Consider the following 27566-nt stretch of genomic DNA (forward strand, 5'->3'; position numbering starts at 1 on the left):
CGCACCGGCTGCTTTTGATCAGAGATCAGACAAGTGGGTGTGAATGAAAATCGACATCAACCATATATTTATTGCCAAATCAAGCTTTATTAACCCTTGTCATTTTTTTTATATACTTATAACATTATAACATTGCTTCCCACAAAGTAGGGAAAAAATGCCAGATTGGCAACACTGTTGTATGCAAATTAACATGCAAATTGTCCGTTTAACCGACATGCTTAACCGATCAAAGATGTTCTCGGCGGTTAAACGGTTAACTGTTAACCGTCGACGTCCCTAACTCCAACACACTTGTCTTCTCCATAACATTAGCTCGCCTGCACAGTAGAACAAACAAAAACACAATTTCTCTACACTGTCTGTCTACACCTTGTGTTGCTGCACGCTCCCGTCTCTGTGTTGATCCCTGTTGTAGAATGGAATTTGTATCAATAATCATCCTTCATCCCACATAAACAACAGCATTTCCAGCCAATATGAAATGATGACCATAATTGAAGGCAGGAGTCAGGAAGTTGTCTTATATGAATGTATTAGCCATCTTTGTAACAATGGTTACAAAGAGACAGCAATCATCTCACATATACATGATATAGAGTACAGACAGTTACAGTGAGTGCGTTTACATGCAAACAATAAACGGATAACTGAGAATAATCAGTTTATGGCAATAATCTGATTTCTGCGTTTACATGCACTTTAATAATCCGACACTAGGAAAAACCCGGGTTTACATGATTCTGTCAATTAGTCGGATTTCTCTCCAGAAGGCGGCGGTAATTCCGCAATAAAACAACAGAAGAAGTACACGACGGAAAAACTCAAACTTCCTGTCGTTTCATAACATCCTGTGGGGTTTCCAACATGGCGTCGCCTGCAGACTTTCGGCACTGGGTCAGGCCGGTTCGGTTCGGTTCTTGTTCGAGCTCTGTTTATGAGCCGAAGACGGCGACAAGCTTTACAGCAAGCATCCGCGCTTGGACTCAGCAGCATAACGTTAACGTTAGGTCTTCCTCCACTACCACCAAAGACCCGCGCTTGCTGCATGGGCATTTGGAGTAAGGACTGGTGGGAAAGGGTGGTGTTAAAGGAATTCTCTGATAGAGAATGGAGAGAGAACCCACAAGAAACCTGATACGCTGTATACCTGCACTCAAAAGACGGGTTATTGGCCAAAAACCTAGGTATGTTTATCGGTTTATTCATAACCCGATAACGGCCATAAACGGATAAAGCTTATCAGTTTATGCTGTTTACATGACCATTTGAATAATCAGGTAACTCCAGAAATCCGCTAATAAACTGTTTATTGTCTGCATGTAAACGCACTCAGTGATGCAGTAAAGATATGACATTTGCACATAGCTGTTATAGTGAGGAGAGCAAAGCGAATGGGGAGTGGTGACTTGGACTGTGGAGCACACATGTTTTGTCTAAGAGCTGCAGCAGAGGCTGGAGCCGAGCAAGGTCAGCCATGTGTGACATAGTCTCGCTGGCCAGCCTCCTCTCCCTTCCGTCTGAGGAGTCTGGCGCCGCAGGTCTCCATAGTGGGATTGCGATGGGCGCCACTTAGCGGCAGTGCCCTTGGAAAATAGTTTCAAACAATCCAACTTGCCGTTTTCAGTGTGTAGCAACGAGCTAGCGTGTAGGTTTCTGCCGTTAGCTTGCTAGCTAGTTAGCATTGTTGTTTTCACTGAGGCGGCAGGGCACTATTTACAGCGACACGCAGGGAGCCGACATCCGGCTGCCACCGAAACAGTTGCTCGAATGGGAGAGCAGAGTAGAGCAGGGGAGGGTTTATCCCAGTTATGGAGACCTGCGGCGCCAGACTCCTCGGACGGAAGGGAGAGGAGGCTGGCCAGCGAGACTACGTGTGACATGACCCATTACTGTGGGCAGAGGGTGAAATCTGCTTTAACCTATGTGTGTGCGGTTATGAGTAATTAACTAATACCAATAACTATTTGTGTGTATAGCTTATTGAATGTGAAATGAAATGAATGGAACTTACATTTTCTCCATCACCCCCCCACCAGGAAACCAAAGTGTTTGGAAAAGGAAACCCCATCAAAGTGGTGGCCGTTGACTGCGGGATCAAACATAACATCATTCGCTTGCTGGTTAAGGTGAGACATGGGGATTAGGGCTGGGTATCGTTTAAAAATTACGATACCAATACCAGTACCAGTACCAGTACCCTTAAAGTGATACCGATACCAATAGAGTACTTCATTAGATACTTCATTTTTTCTCTACTTGCTGAACTGCTATCTCCGTCACATACACCCCTCTCGACTTCACCACCACAGACTGTATGGCTTGTAGCTGCTGCGGTAGTGCGAGAATCACACATTGCATTAAATCGAAAAAATGCTTGCGGTGATTGATAAAATTCCTTACGATAACCGTATCGTTTCAAATTTTCATTATCATTAAAACCGTGGCACCGTGATTCCCGTGGTACCAAGATTACAGTGCTTTGAAAAACATGGTAAATACTGTCCATCATCAACCAAAGTTGGCAACCGTCTCCCAGATGCAGACGTGCAGCCTTGGAGAAATGATTTCAGTGAGTATCAATCCTTTCTGGGTCTGAGTTTTCAATATAAAACTTGGTGAAAGGATTTCAGTGAGTGTATCAATCGTTTTTGGGTCTGACTTTTCAATATAAAACGTTAAATGATTTCAGTGAGCCTCTCAGCACTTTTTGAACATTTTCAGCATTTTTTTTACCGTGATAATACGATAACCGTGATAATTTTGGTCACGATAATCGTGACAACGTAAACATCTCTACTTACAGGTATTGAGTACCCTGCCCTAATGGGGATGGATGAATGCAGGTCAATCTGAACCCTTGGATTCAGTCTGACTAGAATCCCCCCCCCTTTTTTTGTCTTATTATTTTTTTGCCCCATTTTCTCCCCAATTGTACTTGACCAATTCCCCCTGCTGTCGTTGCTCCATCCCCTCTGCTGATCTGGGGAGAGCTGTAGGCTAGCAGATGCTTCCTCTGATACATGTGCAGTCGCCAGCTGCTTCTTTTCACCTGACAGTGAGGCGTTTTACCGACAGGATGTAGCACGTGGGAGGATCACGCTATTCGCCCCAGTTACCCTCCCCCCCCCCATACAGGCGCCCCGACAGACCAGAGGATGCGCTAGTGCAGCGACCAGGACTCATACCACATACCCCACTGGCTTCCCAACCGCAGACACAGCCAACTGTGTCTGTAGGAACGTCTGACCAAGCCGGAAGTACCGCTGCCCTGAATTGAACCCGGGCCGCCCCGGTGGTAGGCGAGTGCTTTTACCTCTACACTACCCAGACGCCCCTAGAAAATAAATCCTGAGTACCTGCTAGCTAGTAAGAGATTTTCTGCTGAGTCTGCTACATTAGGTTCTATTTGTTGATACCACACAGCTTAGAGATGTCATGAACAAGGGATAAGATATGTCGGTACATCTGTGATCCAAGTAATGTTTCTGCATGGGTTGTCTCCTAAAATAGCACTAGGGAATCATACATCATATTGCATAATGACTGGTGAAAGTATCTCCGTGTGTGTAACTGTGTGTGTGTGTGTGTGTGTGTGTGTGTGTGTCTGTGTGTGTGTGTGTGTGTGCACGTGCGTGCGTGTGTGTAGCGTGGTGCTGAGGTCCACCTGGTGCCATGGGACCAGGACTTGATGAGTATGGAATACGACGGCCTCTTTATCTCCAATGGGCCTGGAGATCCGGCTTTGGCCCAGACCCTCATCCACAATGTCCGCCAGGTAGGAGGGAATTTCACCTCAACATTGCAGTTACTCTTAATCCTTCATTTTCTATGTGATGCAAACTGTGCGTAATTATTGGCAAGGGTTTAACCGGTTAGACATGGTTATCAAATAACTATTACCTAAACCTTCATATAGTAATAGATTCTCTCATTTGAAATTAAACTAACACCCGTTAGAGAGTAATGCTTTCAGTTCATCAAGTGTGTCTTAAATGTTACGTCCTGTATTCTTCTTCATGGTTCCTCTGGCATCAAAATCAATGAAGACAGCCAGGCTATTTTGTAGCCCTCCAGGCTTTGGCTTTGATTATGTTTATGTACCACCAATTCATATTGTTCTGTCCTGTAAAGGTGTTGGAGAGTGATCGCCCCCAGCCGGTGTTTGGGATCTGTATGGGAAACCAGATCACTGCTCTGGCTTCAGGGGCTAAGTCATACAAACTGCCTATGGGCAACAGGTAAATAGCTGAACCTCTAAATGTATGCGTTAAAGGCCGGCTTTACCGTGGGGAATATGAATATATATTAAATCTCACGCCCCTAAGGTTTTCGAATCCGTTGAAATTTTTGAAATTGGTTGTTTCCCGCCAGAGATATCACCAGAAATCCACTCTGTGTGGAGGGGGGGGGGGTGGTGGAGGGGAGGGGCGGGTGCGGGGACCCGAAATACTACATTTCCCACAATGCACTGGGCTCGCGTGGCCTTCGTTTTCATGCCCACCCCTCAGGCATTTGGCTGATATCAAACTCCAGTAGGTGGCGGTAATGCACATATATGTTTGCCAACCGCCATAAAACTCAAAGAAGAAGAAGAAGAAGGCTTCGACAATAAAAGATACAAAGAAGAAGAAATAAATCGAAAATAAAATTGCACCAAATTGCACCAAATGTAAACGGTAGTATATATGTCGGGAGATGTCTTCATAAAAAAATTCTCATGCATTTTAAGGCATTTTCGTAGGAGTTACGCGCATCTGATGTTGTAACTATTTTCTGTAAAAATGGGTAAAAATGGGTACATTGCTCAGCGTTGATTTCGTTACTTCAACTCACCTACTACTAGATGTAAAATTTGACGAGCTTTCCAATGCCGCCAGTCCCGTGTCTTTTGGTGCTTCCGTTCCCGAGAAAATCGTCTCTTTGCAAGGAACTATGGGAAGCTAATATTAGCTACAGCAGGCTAGGCGGGTGAACAAGATGGCTGCCTTTTGCTTTTCGTCGAGAGCTCTGAAGGGGCGTGGAGGACCTCTAGAGGCGGGACCATGGCTCACAAGACTTGTAGTTCATAGGCCCTCGAGTTCCGCAAGCGGGGAGGGAAGCCGGGTGACGCGTAACGCGTCACCCGGCTTCCCTAAAAATGTGAGAGATGCCTGATAGGTCAGGCAGTGAAGCTCCAATTTCAAATAATTTCAACGGATTCTAAAACCTTAGGGGCGTGAGATTGATATATATTCATATTCCCCACGGTAAAGCCGTCCTTTAAGCCTCTGTGGTCGTGCAGGTGAGCGCGAAGGCCCACGGAGGCCCGGGCCTTCGCGCGGCTGACGCGAGTTCGAAATCCTTTGCCGCATGTCATCCCCTCTCTCTCTCCCCACCTTTCCTGTCTGCCTACTGTCCTGTCTAACAAAGACAAATGCCAAAAAAACCACATCTCTTTGGTCCCCTAGAGGCCAGAACCAGCCGGTGCTGAACGTGATGACGGGCCAGGCCTTCATCACTGCCCAGAACCACGGCTATGGCATCGACAGCGAGTCCCTGCCGCCAGGATGGAGCCCACTGTTCGTCAACGCCAACGACGGCACCAACGAGGTTGGTTTCACTCTGCATGAATGTCCAATCAGCGGTTACTATGCTCATAGAACTACAGTAGTTTGTCCTACAAAATGAGTGTCGATATGAGAATAAGATTCATAAAAGTAAGATCAATATTATGTATTAATATTAGTGGTTCTTAGCAATAGACAGACCTTAGTTTAAAAAATATTTTAAAAGGATAGACTCATCTGTGTTTTTTAGAGATACAACATTTTGGACTGTAATCCATCATTGTTGTCTTTGCGTTGACATACCATGACAAAATATGTCTGACTGAAATCATTCATGAACACTAAGAATACTGTTTGCTCGATTATATTTTCCTTATATTAACTCTGCATGTTTTCCAGGGCATCATGCACAACACTAAGCCTGTGTTCACGGCCCAGTTCCACCCCGAGGCCAAAGGCGGTCCCACAGACACAGAGGTAATGATGGAAATGATTAGTGAAATAGGTCGTTTCTGTGTGTCTTATTCAGACTGACTATCCTAGAGAACGTTCTTTGCAGAAAGGAACAATCTGATTTCAAGAAGCAGCTTCCCAAAACCATCTTAGTATCATGTTTTTCACTTATCCTGTACTTACAAGCGAGGGGGGGGAAATGTTTCAGAAAGCCCAGACGACAACTTTTATGCCTACAGATGAAGACAAAGCTTGAATGTTGCATCAGCCACTGGAAATACTTTGATATTTAGAAATTAATTTGGTTGGTGAAATCTTGAAGCCACCATAGCTAAAAAGTCAGTTCCATGCCCTGGGTGTACTTTATTTACGTGCGGCTGGGGCCCAGGAGGTCGTCCACGAATCACTTTAGATAAAAGAGGTCGTGGTTTGATTCCTGGTTCCTCCAGTCTGCATGTCGAAGTGTCCTTGAGCAAGATTAGATATTGAACCCCAAATTGCTCCTGATGGCTGTGCCATCAGGAGCCGTCAGTGTATGAATGTGTAGAAATCGGCGAACTTGGAACTGATTAACTTTCCACGCCCACTGACCTAAAGGGGGTGTGTCAATGGGTGTGGCCAATCACAAAAAGGCACCTAAATTGCATGAAACTTTGTAGAAAAGTCATGGGGGTCATGGGCCAACTTAGAACTGCCATAACGGGGCATGGCCAATCACAAAAAGGTGGTTAACTTCCAAATGGATTCACGTAACACCACAGAAGTTTATAGAAAGGTTGGCGGAGGTACTGTATGCACTCTACCGAGTGCCCTCTAGTATTATTTCTATAATCATAATCAAACAGTGCTCATTGACTTTCTTTCTTTGTTCCTGCAGTTCCTCTTTGATGTCTTCATGTCCCTGATCAAGAGTGGGAACAATGCCAACATAGTGTCAGTCATGCCAAAGAAACCCAGCGTCCCTCCCAGACCAAAGGTCAGTTGTCTCACTGGTTCTTCAGCCATCCAGTCACAAGCACTGCTCATGGGATTCGTGGAATATCATGGGGTGTATTTGAGGTGTATTCTAGACTGTCTGGAATACACCTTGAATACACCCCATGATATTCCCCATATACTGTACCTTTCCTGTCTGAGACAGGGAAGGTCAGGGCATTTATAGGATAGGAGTATACCAGAATGCATTTGATGTTTTCAGCTTTTTCTCTCCACTAGGGGTGTCACGGTACACAAAAGTCACGGGTCGGTACGTACCTCGGTTTTGGGATCACGGTTCGGTACGAACACGGTACAACGGGGGGAAAAGGCAACAAATCTCAAATTCTGTTTTTTTCCCTTAGAACTTTTCTGAATTCTGTGTTTTGCTTTTTACGCTCATTTTACCATCAGAAATAGTGTCTAATAAGTGGGAATGAATCCACTATTTAATAAGATCTAGGCAATCCACACAAAAAGGTTTTACTCTAGAGCAGTGATTTTCAAAGTGTGGGGTGCGCCTCCCTCTCAGATGGCTGTATTCCAGCTGTTTGACAGGGCAAAGGCATTTCCCCCCACTTTAAATCTTTATTGTACACAAGTTTGTAAACAGAGTGCATGTGTGGAGTAGCCTAATACTCCCACCAACCCCTCCCCCACTGTCTGACAGACAGCGGGGTGGGTTTCACTTTCCCAGTAAGTACGGGAAAGAACCCTGTCAGCGCCTTAACGTTATTGGAGGCGAGCTTCGTTTACCATAATGATTACGTTCGGTCATCTAATGGATTATTGGAACATGACAAGGAGTCATCCCCTCTTCCTCACCGCATCTTGCTTGTCATCCCACGCGATGTAAGTTGCTTGTTTACAAGTTAACAGTTTTGTCAGTGTTATGTAACGTTTAGCCGCAACGCGCAACTATAAAGGACTTTGTCGCGGCTACGTAATGTTACATTCGCAAGCTTACCTCGTTGGCTTGATGTTGACAGAATTTGCAAAACAGCTTATCGCCTGAGTCTTAAAAGTCATTAGGATACTGCTCTGCACTTTTTTGACGAAGGTAACGGGAGAACAGCTAGACGCTTCAATATTGTTGTGGTTTGTTCTGTCTGTTCTGGAGCGACCCCTGGTAATGTTTCCTCTCCACAAAACGTTCCATTCAGTGAACGTGGATTTCTATGGCCCTTGTCTTGTTTTGGTGGTATTCTGTGGCGTTTAATTCAATTCAATTCAATGGCGTTCAAACAGCGTTTAGGTGCTTTACTACCACCTTCTGGATTTCACGTATTCGTCGTGTTGCTTCACGTACCGAACCGTGATGCCCGTACCGTGAACTCACAGGACGAATACATGTACCGCGACACCCCTACTCTCCATAGAAAGTCCCAGCTGTAATGGGAATCAGACTAAGACTGTTTTACTAATTTACAACCTTTCTGTGTAGAAAAGCAACACGTACAACCAAACCAGGAAGGAATACAAGTTAGTTTAGGTCATGGAAGTGCTCAGAGTTATGGAAAGTAAAAAAAAAAAGTAAAGGAATTTGACATCAGGGCCACCACCTTGTGTATGGGGTTTCAAGCTGCAGGATGTGTTTGTCTGTGATTGCCATCTGTCTCAGGTATCTAAGGTGCTGGTGCTAGGCTCTGGTGGACTGTCCATCGGCCAGGCTGGAGAGTTCGATTATTCTGGATCTCAGGCTATCAAAGCAATGAAGGTAAGAGGATAACACAGCAGTTCTGTGTATAGGAGGATACAGCTATGATGCCCAAATGTGGATGTGAGCAGCATCTTGTATATCTTAATCTTGAAGGGAAAATGTTAGAAATGCAGTAAGTGTGTCACTATTACATGTTATCCCTTGGATGCTTTTTGTCTTCTATATCCATGAATACAATCAATCAATTAATCTCAACCTCAAATCAACATAACACTCAAAAAATGTCAGAAAATATACTTTTGTGTTTGTAGGAATTGAAAAGCTTTATTTGACTTTTTTTATTATAATTCTTTGGAAAAGGGAACACTTTATGATCATCAGAAGAGGGAAGGCTTAGCTCTTCAGTTGTCAGTCAGCTATTCTGCATGTCCTTAAAAAGTCTGGAAAAAAAGCCTACAACTAATTATTTAAGCCATTGAAAAGCATTAACATGTTGGAAATACAGTACTTTTTTCACTATACAATGACAGGGTTTTAGTGCTGCACCTTCACTTTTAGATTAATATAGACCAGGGTTATTCATGCAATATGCAAACATCCAAGCTAGTTTTGATTTACCGTACATAGTGATATTACAGTACTGCCTTACTGAGTATGAAAAATTGGTTACCATGTGGTAAACAATTTTTTTAACATTATGGCCTCTTCTCAGAGGCCATAAACATTTATGCTTGAAAACTTTATTTAGACCTGCAGTCCCCTCAGTGAGTGATATGTCTCCCTCTTGTGACCATTTTAAATCTAACAGTTTTTCCTCAACAAGGAGTTCATCTCCACACGATACACTGATAACTGACAATTGGTTTAATTTGACAAGCTTGATCGATGTGATTACACAATAAAGAAAATTCATAGATTGATTATTTATGAACATCACTAAATAAAAGGTAAAAGTGGGCCAACAAAACATTATGTGGCGACTTTATTAGGCACACCTAGCAAATACCTACTAGGATCCACATTTTGGCTCTGTAACAGCCTGGATATTTGAGCTTCTGGATTCAACGAGGTGCTGGAAAGGAAACAAAGGGAACTTGGCCATGTTGACTCAATAGCGTTACCTATTTTTCTTTGGTTTAAATTCAGGGCAAAGTGAGAGTTGAAAGAATTTTATTGAATTGACAGATTAACTTCACATAACAGGTCAAATAAAATTGGTAACATAAAAGTGAGGGGAGGGGGGAAACAATGCAAATTAATCTTTCTGTATTCAATTGGTAATCATTCAGCTTCATCACACTTCACTCCCCCAAAATATTTGTATTGGTAAAATACAAAAAATATAGTGCAGAAGTACAGTTATAAAAGAATGTGTACCTGTAACAATACAGTACAAGTGGTATGTAACTAAACCGATCAAAACCTTCCACATTTCTTTTAAATAAATAATACATAATCACATTTGGTGCTGTTTCTGTAGGAGGAGAACGTGGAGACGGTGCTGATGAACCCTAACATCGCCTCGGTCCAGACCAACGAGGTGGGCACCAAGCAGGCGGACTCAGTCTACTTCCTACCCGTCACGCCACAGTTTGTCACTGAGGTCATCAAAAACGAGCGCCCAGACGGCATCCTGCTCTCTATGGGCGGACAGACGGCCCTCAACTGTGGTGAGAAGCTTGTGTCTGTGTGTGTTGTTACACAAGCGTCCACTTGTGTGTCTGCTTGACTAGGCTGGTCGTAGTACTGTATAAGGCAGTTGGGATAAAAGCATTTCCCCAAGTGTGTCTCTTAGAAATTGTGTCTACACTTGTAAGTTTAACCCTGCGTCTGTCTGTGGTTTGGTCAGGAGTGGAGCTGTTCCAGAGCGGCGTCCTGGAGCAGTATGGGGTGAAGGTCCTGGGAACCCCGGTGGAGTCCATCATGGCCACAGAGGACAGACAGCTCTTTGCTGACAAACTGATGGAGATCAATGAGAAGATCGCTCCCAGTATCGCTGTGAAGTCGGTAAGGATCAGAGTCCAGACAGAATATAGCATTCACTATGAAAATCTGATCCAGCAGACTGTTAGGGCTGTACTGAATATTTCAAAGCTTGGGGGGGTGGGGGTGGGCTTTGACATCCACCTTACAACTCTGTGTTTGTAATCCTCTATTTATCTTATCATCTGTATGTTGCACAACAAGCCTAGTCACAAATCTATTATATGTTGTATTTGATTATACTTTGTTGACTATCTTTTTTGTCGATCTATAGATGGCTTTAACTTGACAACAATAACAAACGGTCACAACCCACCTGAATATCCGGTTTACTTCCTGTATACATAGCTGTGCGCAGGTTGATATTCGGCTCATATTAAATGTTAACGTGACGCCGTGTCTCCGACAGACACAGTAACAACGTAGCCTATTTCGGTCTTTATGTCTTGTAGTAGTTAGTAGTAGTTGTTGTTGATAGTTGCCATAACAACCAGCCCTGTCGGAAAAACTTGCACACGCAGGGTAATGGGAACCGTTGTTGTCTCGTCCAGAGCTAGCCTGAGAGGCTAATAAAAGCTACATGTTACAGAGTAAGCTGACTATCAGTACGTTATTGCACGTTATTATACATTCTCTCATTGGGCTAACTTCTAGTCAATGAAATGATAGTGGGGGGAAATCTGGTGACCCCCTGAAAACCTCTCAAGGACCCCTGGGTTGAGAACCACTGCTCTAAGTTATCTACTCACCTCCATTCCGATGGGAGGTCGAGTTAAGTGTTTTAGTCCACAAAACATTTCTGCATCTTCTCAGGGAATCAGAGTTACTGCATTTTCCTAAACAACTCTCTCCCCAAATCCCCCCACCCCCAGCTGACAGTTTGTCCATGTCTTTGGACAGGCTGTGGTCGGCCCGGGGGTTGCATATTATACACCTGAATGTTAGGAGCCTTGTAAACAAAATTGATGAAATTAGGCTCCTCTTTGCGAGCAACAAGGCCCATATTATTTCGTTCTCTGAAACGTGGCTGGATAGCTCCATAAACGATTCAGAGATCGAAATTCAAAATTATACAATTATAAGGAAAGACAGAAACAGGAGAGGGGGGGGGGTGTGCGGGTACATTCGATCGGACATTTGTTTTAATGTGAGGTCTGATCTAGAATGTGCCCATTTAGAGGCGGTTTGGCTGGACATTTTAATGCCTAAAACCAAGCCCCTTCTAGTCGGGATTTTATACCGCCCACCGTCCCAGTCAGCCTTTTACGAGTATCTGGAGGAGTCATTTTCCAACGCTATTGACCACGGTAAACGCGAAACAATTCTGATTGGAGATTTGAACACAGATATGCTCAAACATGACTCCTCTAGCTTCAAAGCCCTTAAGGCGTTTTGTAAACTTTTTAGTCTACATCAATTAATTTCCCAGTTTACTAGAGTATCCCCCACGTCAAATACCATTATTGATCTTGTGCTTACTTCTGACAAGTCCAATATTTCCAACAGTGGTGTAATCGAATATGGCATAAGTGATCATTCACTCATTTATTGTACACGCAAAACTCAGAGACCAGTAATAAACTGCCACCATACGGTCAAAATTAGATCCACGAGGAACTACAATAAGGAGTCCTTAGAACACGAGCTTGGAAAATCGGACTTGTCACAGGTGCTCAATATGTCAGCGGCAGAGGATGCATGGTGCCTGTTTAAGATTACATTTTTAGGGGTCATTAACCGGCTGGCCCCGGTCAAATCGGTCAGGTTTAAAACTAGAACTGAACCCTGGATAAATGCAGATATCATAGAAGCCATTAAGGTTAGAAATAACAGCCTGCTGAAATTTAAGATTACAAAAGATGAAGCCTCCTTCGGCCTATTTAAAAAACACCGAAATGAAGTAAATAGGCTAATCAAAAAGGCGAAATCAGAGTACTATAATGAGGTAATTGCAGAGAATAAGGATGATCCCCAAAAGCTCTGGAAATCCTTAAATCAATTGGGCTATAATAATAAACTTAAAACTAGATCTCTTAACGTGAACTTAAATTCGGAAGGCACCTTAACATCTGATAAATCCCTTGTCGCTGGCATCTTCAATCGTTTCTTTACAACCATTGCGAGCACCTTGGTTAGTAAATTACCCTCCCACTCTGGACGTTATGGTAAAGACCACATTGACAGTTTTTACTCAAACTTAGGAGTTCGGCCGGGCGACTTCCAGTTTCAGGAGGTGTCAGAGGAGGTGGTGCTGTTGAAGCTCAGGGCCCTCAAGCCGTCTAAAGCTACAGGTATTGACAACATCCCGAGCAGGTTCATCCGAGATGCAGCTGATTTGATTTCACCATATATTACTCATATAATCAATCTGTCTATTAAAGAAGGTCATGTCCCCCATGATTTCAAACAAGCCAGGGTAATCCCCCTTCATAAAAAAGGAAGTAAACTGGAACCAGGAAACTATCGCCCAGTCTCAATCCTCTCCTCCATCTCCAAGCTAATGGAAAGAGTCATTTTTGAACAAATAGACAGTTATCTTGCATCTCGGGAGCTCCTGTTTAAATTTCAGTCAGGTTTTAGAAAATCTCATTCAACTGACACCTGTTTGCTCTTTCTAACCGACCACATCAGAAAGGAAGTTGACGCTGGCAAATACTGTGGTATGGTCATGCTGGACCTACAAAAGGCATTTGACACCGTTAACCATGATGTTCTTCTGTGTAAGCTCGGGGCTCTGGGCTTCAACAGCACTTCCCTCAACTGGGTTAGGTCCTACCTGGAGGGTAGGGAGCAGGTGGTGGACGTAAATGGAACGATGTCATGTCCCCTCCCCCTGACGTGTGGGGTCCCCCAAGGAAGTATTTTAGGGCCTTTATTCTTTTTAATTTATATTAAAGATATGCAATCGGCCTGTGATTGCAACCTGTTCCTTTTCGCGGACGACTCCGCCCTCTTGTTCTCGCACAAGGACAAGGGGGAGATCGAAAGGAAATTGAGCAGCGAGCTTCACAGTGTTAGTGAGTGGCTCTCAGATAACAAATTATCACTTCATCTGGGGAAAACGGAGGCCATTTTATTTGGGTCAAATTTTAATTTAAAAAAGTCCCCCGAGTTTAAAATCATGGTTGGTGACGTAGTTGTTAACACCAAGGAGGAGATTACATACCTTGGCTGCATTTTAGATAACAAACTTTCAGGAGAAAGCATGGCCGCAAAAGTGATTTCCAAAGTTAGTCAAAGAACCAAATTCCTAGCCAGAATTTCTTCTTTCATTGACAAGAGCGCCCTTGAAACCTTGGCAAATGCTCTGATTCAATGTCACTTTGACTATGCTTGCTCCTCTTGGTTCACGGGAATCACCACCAAACTCAAAAACAGGCTTCAGACCTCCCAGAATAAATGAATTCGGGTTATTCTGAAGCTTCATCCCAGAGTCCATCTCCTCCCCTCCCACTTCCATAGCCTCAGGTGGCTCAGAGTGGAGGAGAGGGTTTCCCAAATTAAATTGTGCATGGTTTTTAGGATTATTAAACGGGAGGCTCCTCGTTACCTCACTGACTACTTTTGTAAAGTCAGTGAGGTACATGGCTACTCCACAAGAGGAAGCACCTCCAACATTGTTCCCCCCAAATTTAAAACCCTAAAGGGTAAATGCACCTTCTCCTACTCAGCAGCTATTTTATGGAACAAACTCCCTGAGAGTATTAAGACACTTAACTCCAGGTTCTCTTTTAAGCTTGCCCTGAAAAAATGGCTGGTGGGCTCACAAATGTGGTCTTAAACCTTTTACTTTCCTTTTTATTTTTTCCTTTCTTAAACCTTTTATTTTCCTTTCCTAATGTCCCCTGAATAGGCGGGGTTTTTAAATCCCTAGGTAGGTTCCTCTTTTTAGTATATGAGCTGGTCTCTATCTTATTATTTATTGATTGACGCATTTTTACTAGGTATCTAATTAACTTAAAGTTTTAGAATTTTGATTTGAGTGGTAAATGATATCATCTGTTTGTGTATGTTTTTGTCCTGCGCACACACGCGCTCATACCTGCATACAGATTCACTACTCTTGTCCCACACACAAGGACCACAATGGAAACAAGCCCTCGGGCTTTATTGTGTTTTATTCCTTTTGAGCAATATGTTACTGTTGAGTTTGTCCTGTACTTACCTGCTATTATTGTTTCAATAAAGTTATCAATCAATCAATCAAACTGAAGTGGATGGTGACCAGCTTTCAAACGTTTTTTTTTCTTCTTTTTTTTTAACAAAAATAAAATGCCTCCATACTGTTCCTCCAAGTTTTTGAAAGCCCCGACATGCCATGTTGACTTGAAAACATGTAATTAACCCATGTTTTAGCCTAAATCCCCACTGTACCCAATAGCTCCCAGCCGCGTAGACGTTGGCGTGCAGCCCGTCTGAAGTGGGTGCATGAGCTCGAAGGCGTGTACATGCATCACATGCGCTCTTCGTCTGGATCTCATATCCTCCGTCGAATCCCTCCGTGCAGTCCCAGGTGTATAGTAAACACTTCTTACCAGAGGATTACTGTCCAAAAATTCTGGGAAGAGAACTGGAAATACTTCTAGCGGCACGTGTACGGCTCGTGCAGTGACGTGCACCCACTTCAGACTGGCTGTGAGCTAACATGGACACGGCTGGGAGCTACGTGGGTACAGTGAAGATTTAGACTAAAAAGTTTGGGTAAATGATGGCTTTTCAAGTCAACTTGGCATGTCGGGGCTTTCAAAGACTTGGATTACACCGGAGGAGCAGTAAGGAGGCATTTTATGTTCTTTTTCCTGGGAAGCTGCAGGAATGTTTTGTGGACTAAAAAACTTCACTCGACCTCCCATCTGCATGGGGATGAGTAGATGAGAGTGAATTTTTGTTTTGGGGTGAGGTTATCCTTTAAGGCAGTGCTTCCCAACCTTTTTTGTGTTATGTACCCCTTGAGCTGTTTTACCATGCCAATAATACCCCTCACTCATGCGTGTCGATAATTCTCCTACATTTGTTATATTAAACTTATATTAAACTTTTAGATGACCTCTCCAACACATCTCATTATTAAAATAATTTTAATGACTTAAAAATATCCAGCTTTGTCTGTTGACACAATGTCTGATTTTCTTCTATGTACAGTATATCAAGGCTAAGTGGAGGGCAGTGGTGGCCTAAGGCTTCATTCACACAGGGCACCTACCCCTCGCGTTGCCTCAACCCATGCCTATGCCTACATACCTTGAGCTGGGCGTGAACCTAGCACACGTTTTTGCGATCACACTGGACACCTATTCCACGCTGAACCTGCCGAGTCACAAGCGCTTCTCCTCTCTCCCGAGTGTTTTCTTTTCACGTGTGGTCCCGAATTATCATGGGTAGTGGTAAAATAAATCTGATATATTTAATGTGCTATTGATGCTGGATATGTATAACCAGGTCTCCTTCTTGGGTCACTAGAGAACTGGATGCTGTTGTGCTAAGTGGATTAACTTTTCATTGTCCATCTTGCTTCTTCGGTCGCTATTCTCTCTCCTCAAGATTTGTTTACTGATGGGGAGAAAGCCCCACATGATAGCCACCCGTCAATCACTCTCTCTCTCTCTCTCTCTCTCTCTCTCTCTCTCTCTCTCTGCTCAACGCTGTTGTAGTGACACCATTTTATTTTGAAATTCAGTTGACTTTGCCATTTCCCACAGATATTGTCGCGTTTTTCCTTCATGGCTTGACAGAAAAAGTCTGCCTTCACGTGCCTAGTCGGCTTGAAAATAGAACTCACGTCTAAACGATAAAATCGGCGCAGTTCAGGCGAGGCGTGGGTACACGCAAGGTTCACGTTGAGGCGCCCTGTGTACACAGCCTCATTGACTAAAAAGGACGCCTATTTAAAAGCGTGGGTAAAGGCCAGGCGTAGGCAAGGCTTGGGTGCTGTGTGTGAACGCAGCCTAAAGCCAAGGTTAGAGAAGTGAGCTTGTGACCGGAAAGTTGTTGGTTCAATCCCCCTGACTGGCAGGATAAATCTAGGTTTCTGAGCCATCAAAGCCATGTAATGTTGGTGTGTCTTTCAGGTGTCAGATGCCCTCAAAGCAGCGGAGCAGATTGGCTACCCGGTGATGCTGCGCTCGGCCTACGCCCTCGGAGGCCTGGGCTCCGGCCTGTGTGGCAACAAGGACAAGCTGGAGGAAACCGCCCGCATGGTCAGTATACACGCTGGATGGCAGGGATGCACCCAGCAGGCTTTCTGGGGTCGATTCTGATTGTTGTTGTTTTTGCAATGCGATTGGCTGATCTCTGATCGCTGATTAAAGTGATGCATTTTACTTTCTACTAACAGCACAAGCTGGCCTTCCCATGTGTAAATAAATCCTAGGTTGTATCCCACACACACAAGTTCCATGTTACTGTGTTCTTGATGATGACTGTCTTGAGTTGCCTCCTCACTTAGCCCCACTGCATGGAAAGTTTTTCACTCCGGCAGCATCCCGTCCAATATATTAAACTGCTTCTAATCCCTGATCATAGGCTGTGAAATTCAAAGCACAACGTCATAAATGAACTGTCAATGCCAGATGGACGACATGCCTACGCTACTAACGGTCTGCTGACTGCTGCAAATTGGCTCATACTTTTTACGGCATGCATTCAACCGCTTTCCTGATCCGACAGTTGAATGTTTATCGTCCAATTATGATCGGTGGCAATTGATCTGTGCACCCCTAATGCTACAAGTACAGCACTACTGCTATTACTCTACTACAGTACGAACAGACTTCTGTGTTTCTTTAGATCTAACAAAGCTTTTAAGACACCCTTTTCCACCTTTCCCCAGCATTATGCCAATGTTAATGTAGCCATAAAGCTGGTAGAATAATACTAATATTCTCTATATACTGTATATATTGCAGGCCCTGGCCATGAGCAGACAGATCCTGGTGGAGAAATCTCTACTGGGTTGGAAGGAAGTGGAGTATGAGGTGGTGAGAGACGTGGCTGACAACTGTGTCACAGTCTGTAACATGGAGAACTTTGACCCACTGGGAATTCACACTGGTACTAAACTCTCTTCTTCTCTCTCAAGTTCTGATTCCTAGATTTAAGTTAGCCCGAAACCCTAACCTCTCTCCCCCTCCAGGCGACTCCATTGTGGTGGCGCCGAGCCAGACGTTGTCCAATGAGGAGTACCACATGCTCCGTGAGACGGCCATCAAAGTGGTTCGCCACCTTGGCATCATTGGCGAATGCAACATCCAGTATGCCCTGCACCCCTCGTCCCTGGAGTACTGCATCATCGAGGTCAACGCCCGCCTCTCCAGAAGCTCTGCGCTGGCGTCCAAAGCCACCGGGTGAGAGAATAAATACACACGAACACACACAGATGCACACAGCATGTAGCTCTTGCACCTGTTCAGTAGGATACAGCACTAGTTAATCTTAGTCTTCCTGCCCATGCCTCCCAGGTACCCGCTGGCGTTCGTGGCGGCCAAGCTCGCTCTGGGCATCCCCCTGCCGGAGATCAAGAACGCCGTGTCAGAGAAGACCACAGCCTGCTTCGAGCCCAGCCTGGACTACATCGTCACCAAGATCCCCCGGTGGGACCTGGACCGCTTCCAGGGCATGTCCCTCGAAATTGGCAGTGCCATGAAGAGTGTCGGAGAGGTGCGGGAGGATCTTATTAACGCACCACTCACTCACTACTCGCCCAGAATATTTTCTGATATCTCTCCTGTCTTCAGGTGATGGCAGTGGGCCGGACCTTTGAGGAGAGCATGCAGAAGGCCCTGAGGATGTGCCACCCATCGGTGGACGGCTTCGTTCCCCGGCTGCCCCTCAGGAGAGCGTGGGCCGACAGATACGACCTGCAGCAGGAGCTGGTTGTGCCCTCCAGCACCCGCATCTTCTCCATCGCCAAGGTACACTGCTCTAACACAGTAATAGTGATGCATTGTATTTATAATGATCTTCTCATTAAAATCACATTTTGCTTTGTCGCAGAAAAAGGTAATTACAAGCAGGGAAACACAGCAGGAAAGAATTAAGTGGTTGTCTAGAAGTATCTGTCTAAGGTATCTCGCCTTGGTAAAATAGAAGTTTCTAGGAGTTTTGCATACTTGAAAAAAAAACATCTAATCTCTGGGAGGACAAATCAGAATGATATCTGAACTGTATTTTTGCTTTTGTCTGTTTGCCCTGTGTGGTGCTGTAGACCTGGCTTAGCTCCTTCTTCTTATGGCCCAATTCCACCGCAGCTAGTAGCGCGGTCCCGCTCCGCTCGACTCGATAAATGGTCTCATCCCAGCGGTATAAACCGGCCCAGCCCGGTTTGATTTGAGGCCGAGTCGTGCTACTTTTGGTCCCTGCCTCGTCGGGGTTCTATTCTGCGAACCCGGGTTCATACGGTGACGTGAAAACATTGTAGACGACTGATTGGTCAGGCAGAATCGTGTTTACTCTCTATCCTACTGACTGTCAATGCAGCGCTGCATACCAGTTTAGTGGGGGGCTTACCTTCTGTTCTGTTATGCTTTTCCATCAGTCTTTTGTGTTGCTGCCTTCGCCTCTGGTGAAATAAAATCGGCGCGGTGGTTTCAATTGTCCAAAAGTCCGCTGCTCTGAAGCGCTTGTGTAGTTCAGTGCTGCGTCGGCTCCGCTAGGCCGCAGGCGCTTGGTGAAGCCGCAGTCTTGCCTGGTGAGAGGCCGCGGGGGTAGAGGCTTCACTCTAGCGCAACCCCCTTCCCTCGCGCCCGTCCCTCGCGCAGCGCTTGTGAGTTTTGACTAACAACAAAGTGATATCCATTCTCCTGGTCGATTGTCACATTTGCCCATGTACACTGTAACACCCGCCCAACATGCTGTGATGCTATGAGCTGGCTGCTCAGGCCAGGATCAAGGACTGTGGTCATGCCAGCACTGATCTCTCTCTCTCTCTCTCTCTCTCTCTCTCACACACACACACACACACACACACACACACACACACTCTGTAGGTCATTTAGAGGCACCAGTATTTCATAAACAGTTTAAAAGTTCTGTGTATGGATTTAATTGTAACGTTATATGTTATAGCCTACTTTGGAACATGGGTGGAGGGCAGATATGCGGTCGCTATGACGACCAGGTGTGGGCAGGTGGGGCAGATGAACGGCGGTCGAAGCAGAACGTCCATCGGGTTGAAGCAAGTAGAGCCGAGTGGTGACGGGCTGTGCAGGGCTGTAAAATGTGGTGGAATTGAGCCATTAGAGAGCTACCTAATTTCAAAGAGACTTTATCGGATGAAGGTGAATACAGCACTTTAATGAGCCTATCTGGGTCAAGCTCTGCCACTCAAACCCAGGGATGTTGCGTGAATCAGTGCGTGGGGAGAACTATCCAGCTCTACCACTTAAAACATGCTGTTATTAGCCGGTGAGAGGAGAGCAGGCTTGCGGTCGAGTCAGTGTCAGACCTCCAATAGCGCGAGCTCGATGTCTCGACAGTGGAGATAGATTTGTCCCCTTAAATGCAGAATGAGATCATTGAAGGTGGCGGCAGCATTAGGGATTAATGATCCACATCTTATCTAGGCTATCAAACACACCAACGATAACCCCTCAAGGTGGTTGGCACAGTCGCTGTCACTGTCACCTCACCCTACCCTCTGCTGCCCACCTCTTTGAGTCTTAATACCCGCATGCAAATCTGGTCCACACCCATTGAAAGCAATAGACCTTATTCGATTGACGTCACTCACGTACGGGCACGCCCACCGCCACCATATTGTTGACATTCCGCAGCGCGCTGTTTAAAAGTGACTGACAGCTGTCATCGCTTAGGACGCTAGCCAGCGTTACTTACTAGCCTATTTAATGCCGTTTTTACTGCGTCAGGAGCTATTTCACAACAGCGATAGTGTGCTGTGTAATAATACATGGCTGTAGTAATAGCAGCAATAAAAGCCGGGTGTTAGCTACTGTCCACAAACGTGAAGGGAAAGAGACTAGAGGCTAACGTCGTTAGTAGCAAACATTGGGCTTATGCAAGCAAGCGTCAGATCAAACAAACATTTAACGTTAAGGTTATTTACCTTGCTGTCACGACAATGTTTGATGATGATGATGATGATGATGATGTCTTTGGTGGCACACAAGTAAAAATCAGCTCAGCTCCTGAGATGTGTAGCCTATGCCAATACTGTATTCACAATGTCCGGTAGGCTACGTTATACCTGGCAATATAATGAGTTACATTTACTCTAAGTCAGTTATTTATAGGGGTCCGCACCTCCGACCAAACTTATTTTTTCATCACTTCTCTTTGACGAAGCCATAACTGTTGCTATACGCTCGGCCAGACTACGTTACGGCTGCGGTTTGTCAACAATAATGGCGCCGTCCGGGGTTATCGAATAAGGTCTATAGGTTATTATGTTGGAAGATCGCCCCAAACAATACAAAAAATACAGCTGGCACATAGCTGGCACATAAGCTGGTACATAAGCACATAGCCTAGGTTGGTGGGAGTATTAGGCTACTCTACACATGCACTCTGTTTACAAACTTGTGTACAATAAAGATTTAAAGTGGGGGGAAATGCCTTTGCCCTGTCAAACAGCTGGAATACAGACATCTGAGAGGGAGGCGCACCCCACACTTTGAAAATCACTGCTCTAGAGTAAAACCTTTTTGTGTGGATTGCCTAGATCTTATTAAATAGTGGACATTTATTCATTCCCACTTATTAGACACTATTTCTGATGGTAAAATTAGTGTAAAAAGCAGAATTCAGACAAATTCAAAGGGAAAAAAACAGAATTTGGGATTTGTTGCTTTTTTTCCCCGTTTTCGTACCGTACCGTATTCTTACCGAACCGTGATCCCAAAACCGAGGTACGTACCGTACCGTGACTTTTGTGTACCCTGACAACCCTAGTGGACATTTAAAGCTGATACACACTTGTCTTGGGGTAATTCCACCAAGCTTGATCAGCTAAGAATATGGCAAGCTTGTGTCATTGGAAAACATTTATCGATAGAGTGTAACACTTAAAGGCCCATTCCATCGGTTCTGGCGAGAAATAAATGTGCACAAAGTGTTTTTTATTGGCAATGAGTGAATGTGCCTTGACGTAACTTAAAAATGGTGACCAGGGGCGTTTCTCTCCGACTAGCCGTTCAGAAGATACATGGAAATACCGCAGTTTCGAAGGGGTGAGCATTTCCCGCCACAGCTAGAGGATGTGACGTCTGCGCGTTCACGAGCCTGCCTCTTGTCCTAGACGGCTAACAGGAAATGGCTAACGTTACGTTCGTCGCTAGCTGCTAGCAAAAGGAAACAACAACACAGACTCCAGAAAAAGTCCACACTAAATAAATAAATAAATATCTAATGAAGCCCGTCTGGCCAGACAGCAGCAATGTGACCGACATCGGGGGGAAACTAGAGTCACGACTGTGTTTTCGGTTCATGAAGGGAACTTGCTGCTTGTAGCTACTGTAATGTAGTTTTGACCAGATAACGTTAGCTGCTTGCTAATGGATTTTCAAGATTCAAGATTTTTATTGTCACTCCGTAGTGCTAACATTACCGTCTTGTGTGACGTAATGCAACCCTAACGTTACTACCGTTATGCTTATGGTCATGGAACATTATTGTTTGACTGCAGTTAGCTGCGGTGGTGAGTCTGCCTATTATAACCATAACGTTAGCTTGATGCTATACTAATAGATTTAGCTATATGTATAGAAATTACCACCGAGCTCCACTAATAACGTTACCATCTTGTGTGGATAATGAATGTAACAGTCGGAAATAACGTTACCGTTATGCTTATGAAACATTGTTTGATTGTTCAGTTTGGTCAACTCCAGGCATTACACGGTACCGTACATGCAAGGGAAGCAGGGTAGTTCCTGGCTCACGGTAAAGTGAATATTCTATCCATTCCCCCGCAGCCAATGTAAGCCAAAACACGGCCAAACATGCCACAATAACGTCCGATAATTCATCCAGAATCCTTCCTGGGCATCTCGAGGCTGATCTGACCGATAAATTGTCCAGGTTGCCGTTTTCAAGTGACTTTTATGAGTTAACGTTACAAAGCAAACAACACCTCTGCTGTTGCCAGGCAACTGCTTGTGCGCGTGCGAGTATGGTGCCCGCGCGTCAGCTCGTTCACACGCTGCCTGCAGTTACTCTAACGGCCACCGGCGTCAGTAACAGTGACAATTGACGGAATGGGACTTTAACACAATCAAATGTGTAGTCACCTTTTCACAGCACTGTACAGTGTTACTCATTGTTGTGCTCATGAAAGGGCAGCGATAAGTAGGTCAGCATTGAGATATTTTGAACTTTGAGCGCAGAGCAAAGTGGCAAAATCGAGCTGTGCGCGTCACCAAGGGTAGTGCTGCCACCTAGTGGAGAAGCGCCGCTCTCTCCGATAGGAAAACAACGGGACAGCGGGCGCAGAGATCTTTTACCGTGGATCATGTGTAGGAGGCTTTAGAAAGGAAATGAGGGTTGGACTGAGTTCTGATATTTCTTGATTGAAGCAGCTAATAGGCAATGTAGTGAAAAGTTTCAAGCAAGTAGTCAAGCAAATAAACTGTGTCAAGCAAAAAGAACATGATTAAAAGTGGGGGGGAAAGTGACATGTGACACCTCAGACATCTTGTCTCCCCCCCTCCATTTCTTGCCTTGTCTTCCATTTTTATTTTCCCCACCATGTAAATCAATCACACTCTTGATGCATCTGAAGAGCCTCTCCAGCCTTTTTGTCTGTGTGCACTGTGCAGGCATTTTTTTCTTTATTTGTTTGACCATGTTCATGCAAAAAAGAAATATAGTTTAGTTCAGTTTTATGCCAGGATTGTATTATTCTAAAAAGATATCAGGACCAACCCTAAAGGAAGCTATTGGAATGATCCCAGAAGTATGAGGAATAGTAACTTGTATGAGGAATGCATAATTATGAAAATATTGATGTTGGATAATGAAGCATTTTGCTTTGGGCAGTTAAATCGTCAACCACCTTTAATAAATGAGGCTGTTTTATGTCTCTACCCCCAAGGCGCTCAACAGCGGTGTGAGTGTGGAGCAGATCCACAAGCTGACCTCCATAGACAAGTGGTTCCTCCACAAACTCCATCACATCACAGAGCTGGAGAAGCACCTGGCACAGTACGACAGGTAACACACACTCACCACGCACACACACACACGCACCACGCACGTGCACCCCAGCACGCACGCACGCGCACACACACACACACACACACACACACACACACACACACACACACACACACACACACACACACACACACACACACACTGTAGATGCCCACTCTGATGATACAAACACCAGTCAAACTTTGAGGAACATTCATATTTCTGTAGTAATTTGTACTCGAACACAACTCGACACTCATCAACCTCCAAATTGAAGTTGAACACTATTAATCTTATATCTTATATCTGCTAGCTTTACTAAACCCAATTGGACTTCATGTCCCTTAACAGTTACAGTAACCTCCTCCCTTAACAGTTACAATAACCTCCTGCTATCCCTTTTCTTATTCTGCCCATTTATATCTTCACACCTTTCATTAGCTATTTTAAATCAGAAATAGGCTGGTTCTCCAAGGTTAGTGCTGTTAAATTGGTATTAAAAACTCTTAAACTTGGCTTTCTAAAACTTGAATGTACCATGAAGAAATACAAACCCTCTTTGGATGTCTTTTCCCCTTTATTTTGCCCTGACAAATGCTAGTACTGGCACAGCAGTAAAAAAAAAAGTGGCAACTCTGGTCATATGAGACTTATGACAGCAAACTACTCGTACTTATTTACATTACTGATAGTATCAGTCAGTCAGTACCCACATTTTTATCCTGATGGTAATATAAGGACAGGGTCTTAAAGAAAAGCATTGTTTAATGCTTTTCTTATATGTATATATTTCTGTGTATTTTGGCTGATGACGATGATGACACATTACTGGTCAGCTCACTAGATGTCACTATTGGATAAAAAAAGATGGCAACATCATTTTCAGGCTATAGTTTGGTGGTGATGTACTTCTGTATGAGTCTGTATATTTGTGTGTACACGCTTATCTCGATGTATTGACGATGTGTATGTAGATGCTTGTGTTGTGTGACCACTGACCAGTGTTTTGACAGCCACAACAAAGTGCTCTCGGATGCTCTCACATGGTTGCCTTGATACCTGCGCCCTGTGTTTGGGAAATCCCTCCCTCTCTCTCCCTCTCACTCTCTCCCTCACTCTCTCTCCCTCACTCTCTCTCTCTCCCTCACTCTCTCTTTCATCCCCTTATTGGCTCCCTCTTCATATCTCTTCTCGGGTTACGCTGATGTATCGGGGCAAATAATGGGCTTTTGATACATATCGTATATCGGCATGTGGACCAAAGATTTTCTTAGTCGACTAATAGTCGACTAAGATAGCGATTAATCGATTAGTTGATTAGTCATCGCAGATCCTTGATTCCCCAGCAATACACCTGCCAAGTGTGAAGTAGATCCAACAATACACCTGCCAAGTGTGAAGTAGATCCAACAATACACCTGCCAAGTGTGAAGTAGATCCAGCAATACACCTGCCAAGTGTGAAGTAGATCGGACGAATGGAAAGATATGCTCACACACACATACAGACAGACAGACAGACAGACAGAGATTCCTTGCTTTGTACAGGTAGTTTTATGCCGTCAAAATCTTACTCCAGCCAGGTACCCAAAGTTGGCAACCCCAGTCTAATAGCTTTAACCACAAGACACAGCTCCCCTATGGAGTTTGTTTTTTCTTCTCCCTGCGACTAACTGACTAATGAAAAGTTGGTCAACTCTTCTCATCGACTAATGGATGAATGGACTAATAGGTTGTGTCTGTCTGTTTATATTCTCCTTATGAGGCCAGGAAGTCAGTAGGATAGGCTGCAGGTAGACCTATACTGATTCTTGCACCCTAACTTACCTTACTCTCAGACCTGCCACTGTCATTACTTTCAAAGTACTTACGATGGCAGCTGCCACTCACAAGTCGATCTGTGCATGGCTTTTAGCCAACTCTGAGGTGACAGAGAGAGGGGAGGACATGCAGCAAAGGACCGCAGGTCGGATTCGAACCCGGGACGGCTGCGTGAAGGACTAAGCCTTAATGGTACGCGTTCTACCAGGTGAGCCCCCGGGACGCCCGATGTTCAACTTTTTCAACTCGCCACCTCTCTTCGATCAGAGAGCGTTTCTGTTATCATGGCAACCACACCGAAGAAAATCTTGGAGGAGCTAATTATACTAGAATACCCTGAATTGTCAGCGGCGCAGCTCATGGGACAGGAGTGCAAGAAGGCAACTACTTTGAATTCAATTAATAATCATATAATAAATAAAACAGCACTCTGCAGGCCTTATCCAGCTGTCGCCCCAGGCAACTACCTATAATATTCTATGTCATTGACTGCCACTGGGCGATGGTTACGGTTACTGTGGGTTTAGGAGTTGGGAATTAATCTAGTCCAGAGGTTTTCAAAGTGGGAGGCGGGCCTCCCCAGGGAGGCTCCACACAGTTTCAGGGGAGGCTCAGTGAATGGAAGTGAATCTTTTTCTTCACATTACTTATTACATTATGGTAATTATCAAGAGGAGATCACATAGAATAGCCTAAATGTGTCTGATTGGGTTATAGAGATAGTTCCGAGATCCAGAGTCCAGTGCTTTTGGGGAATTTGACAGTTTCCCGCACTTTCCCGGAGTCAGAACCTAATAAATGCCTTCAGACAGACTATTTTTTATTGTACAGGTATTTGATGTAGTCTGAAGTATGTCAAACAGCAATATTAGGCTATCTTGGCTCAATTGTTGACTTTAGTGTCTATGGGATTTGGGGGGGGGGGCATTTCTCCAAGCCTTGTGAGGGGAGGCCCACACTCTCAGACTTTGAAAACCCCTGATCAAGTCAATGGAAGTTCCTCATAATATAGGAATATACACGAGTGGGTGTGGTTGTCAGTGTTTGAGAGTGTGCATTTGTATGCTACTACAGCAGTAGCATATGAGTCTTTCTATATGCCTTAAAATACACTCATTGACATGTGGCCACACACACACACACACACTAGGGCTGCACGATGTATCGTATTTTCATCGTCATCGCGATATGAAAATGCGCGATGAACACATCGCAAAAGTCACGTGTTATCGCAATAAAAAAACTGAGTTACGTGACAGGAGCAAATGCTCTTTCAATGTCTTTCATATGCAGAGCAAAAGCTGCTCTCACCAAAGACACTATAAAGCAAGACACTTCAACTTCGAGTGACTCCCTGTATCTGTGTTTTCGCCGCGTCATTGACAAACAGCCAATCACAAGCTGATGACCAGGAGACCCGGAAGAGTACCATTTGGCGTAGCAAGCATGCGGTAGCATGGAGTTGGGTCTATCTATCTGCTCTCACTCGTCTCTAGCTACACTTAGCTCACATTAGCTTATCAGCGACACTGTGGCAAAAAGGCACAGCACTTCTCTGATTTGGAATAATTTTGGATTTAAACGAGATGACACGCTGCAAACACAGGTACTGTGTAAAACATGCGGCGCAGTTGTGGGGAAACACAACAAACCTTCATCACCACCTGCAATATAACCACAAAGAACTGCACAAACAATTACAAGAAAGCCAAGCCGCAAAGCCAACAACGTCGAGTAGCAGCAAGAAGCGATTGCAGCAACCATCAATTTCTTGGAGTTTAGCTAGCGTGACTCCTTATGAGACAACATCCAAACGCCACAAAGAAATAACAGACTCCATAACTCGTTGTTTGACGAAGGACATGATGCCTATTTGCAGTGGGCAAAGACGGGTTCCCCAAAATGTACAAGACCTGCAGGGAGGCTGTGGAGACAGAAGTGAGTCAAGCTGAATACTACTTCTTTATTTAATAGACAGGC

The 27566-nt window shown here is 44.5% G+C and overlaps 1 protein-coding gene across 1 annotated transcript in view; it reads left to right on the forward strand.

The window, feature by feature from the left end:
• Nucleotides 1-27566, forward strand: part of cps1 (carbamoyl-phosphate synthase 1, mitochondrial) — an 81607-nt gene that overhangs the window by 7108 nt on the left and 46933 nt on the right. The window contains exons 7-21 of the mRNA XM_083638429.1: nt 2040-2129; nt 3650-3778; nt 4135-4241; nt 5451-5592; nt 5949-6026; nt 6880-6978; nt 8599-8694; nt 10118-10307; nt 10487-10644; nt 16689-16817; nt 17526-17670; nt 17753-17963; nt 18078-18276; nt 18354-18530; nt 23666-23784. Of these exons, the coding sequence (XP_083494555.1) occupies nt 2040-2129; nt 3650-3778; nt 4135-4241; nt 5451-5592; nt 5949-6026; nt 6880-6978; nt 8599-8694; nt 10118-10307; nt 10487-10644; nt 16689-16817; nt 17526-17670; nt 17753-17963; nt 18078-18276; nt 18354-18530; nt 23666-23784 (2069 nt within the window). The remainder of the gene's footprint in view (nt 1-2039; nt 2130-3649; nt 3779-4134; nt 4242-5450; nt 5593-5948; nt 6027-6879; nt 6979-8598; nt 8695-10117; nt 10308-10486; nt 10645-16688; nt 16818-17525; nt 17671-17752; nt 17964-18077; nt 18277-18353; nt 18531-23665; nt 23785-27566) is intronic.

Source organism: Poromitra crassiceps, assembly GCF_964638095.1.
Source record: "Poromitra crassiceps genome assembly, chromosome: 6".
Lineage (NCBI taxonomy): Eukaryota > Metazoa > Chordata > Actinopteri > Beryciformes > Melamphaidae > Poromitra > Poromitra crassiceps.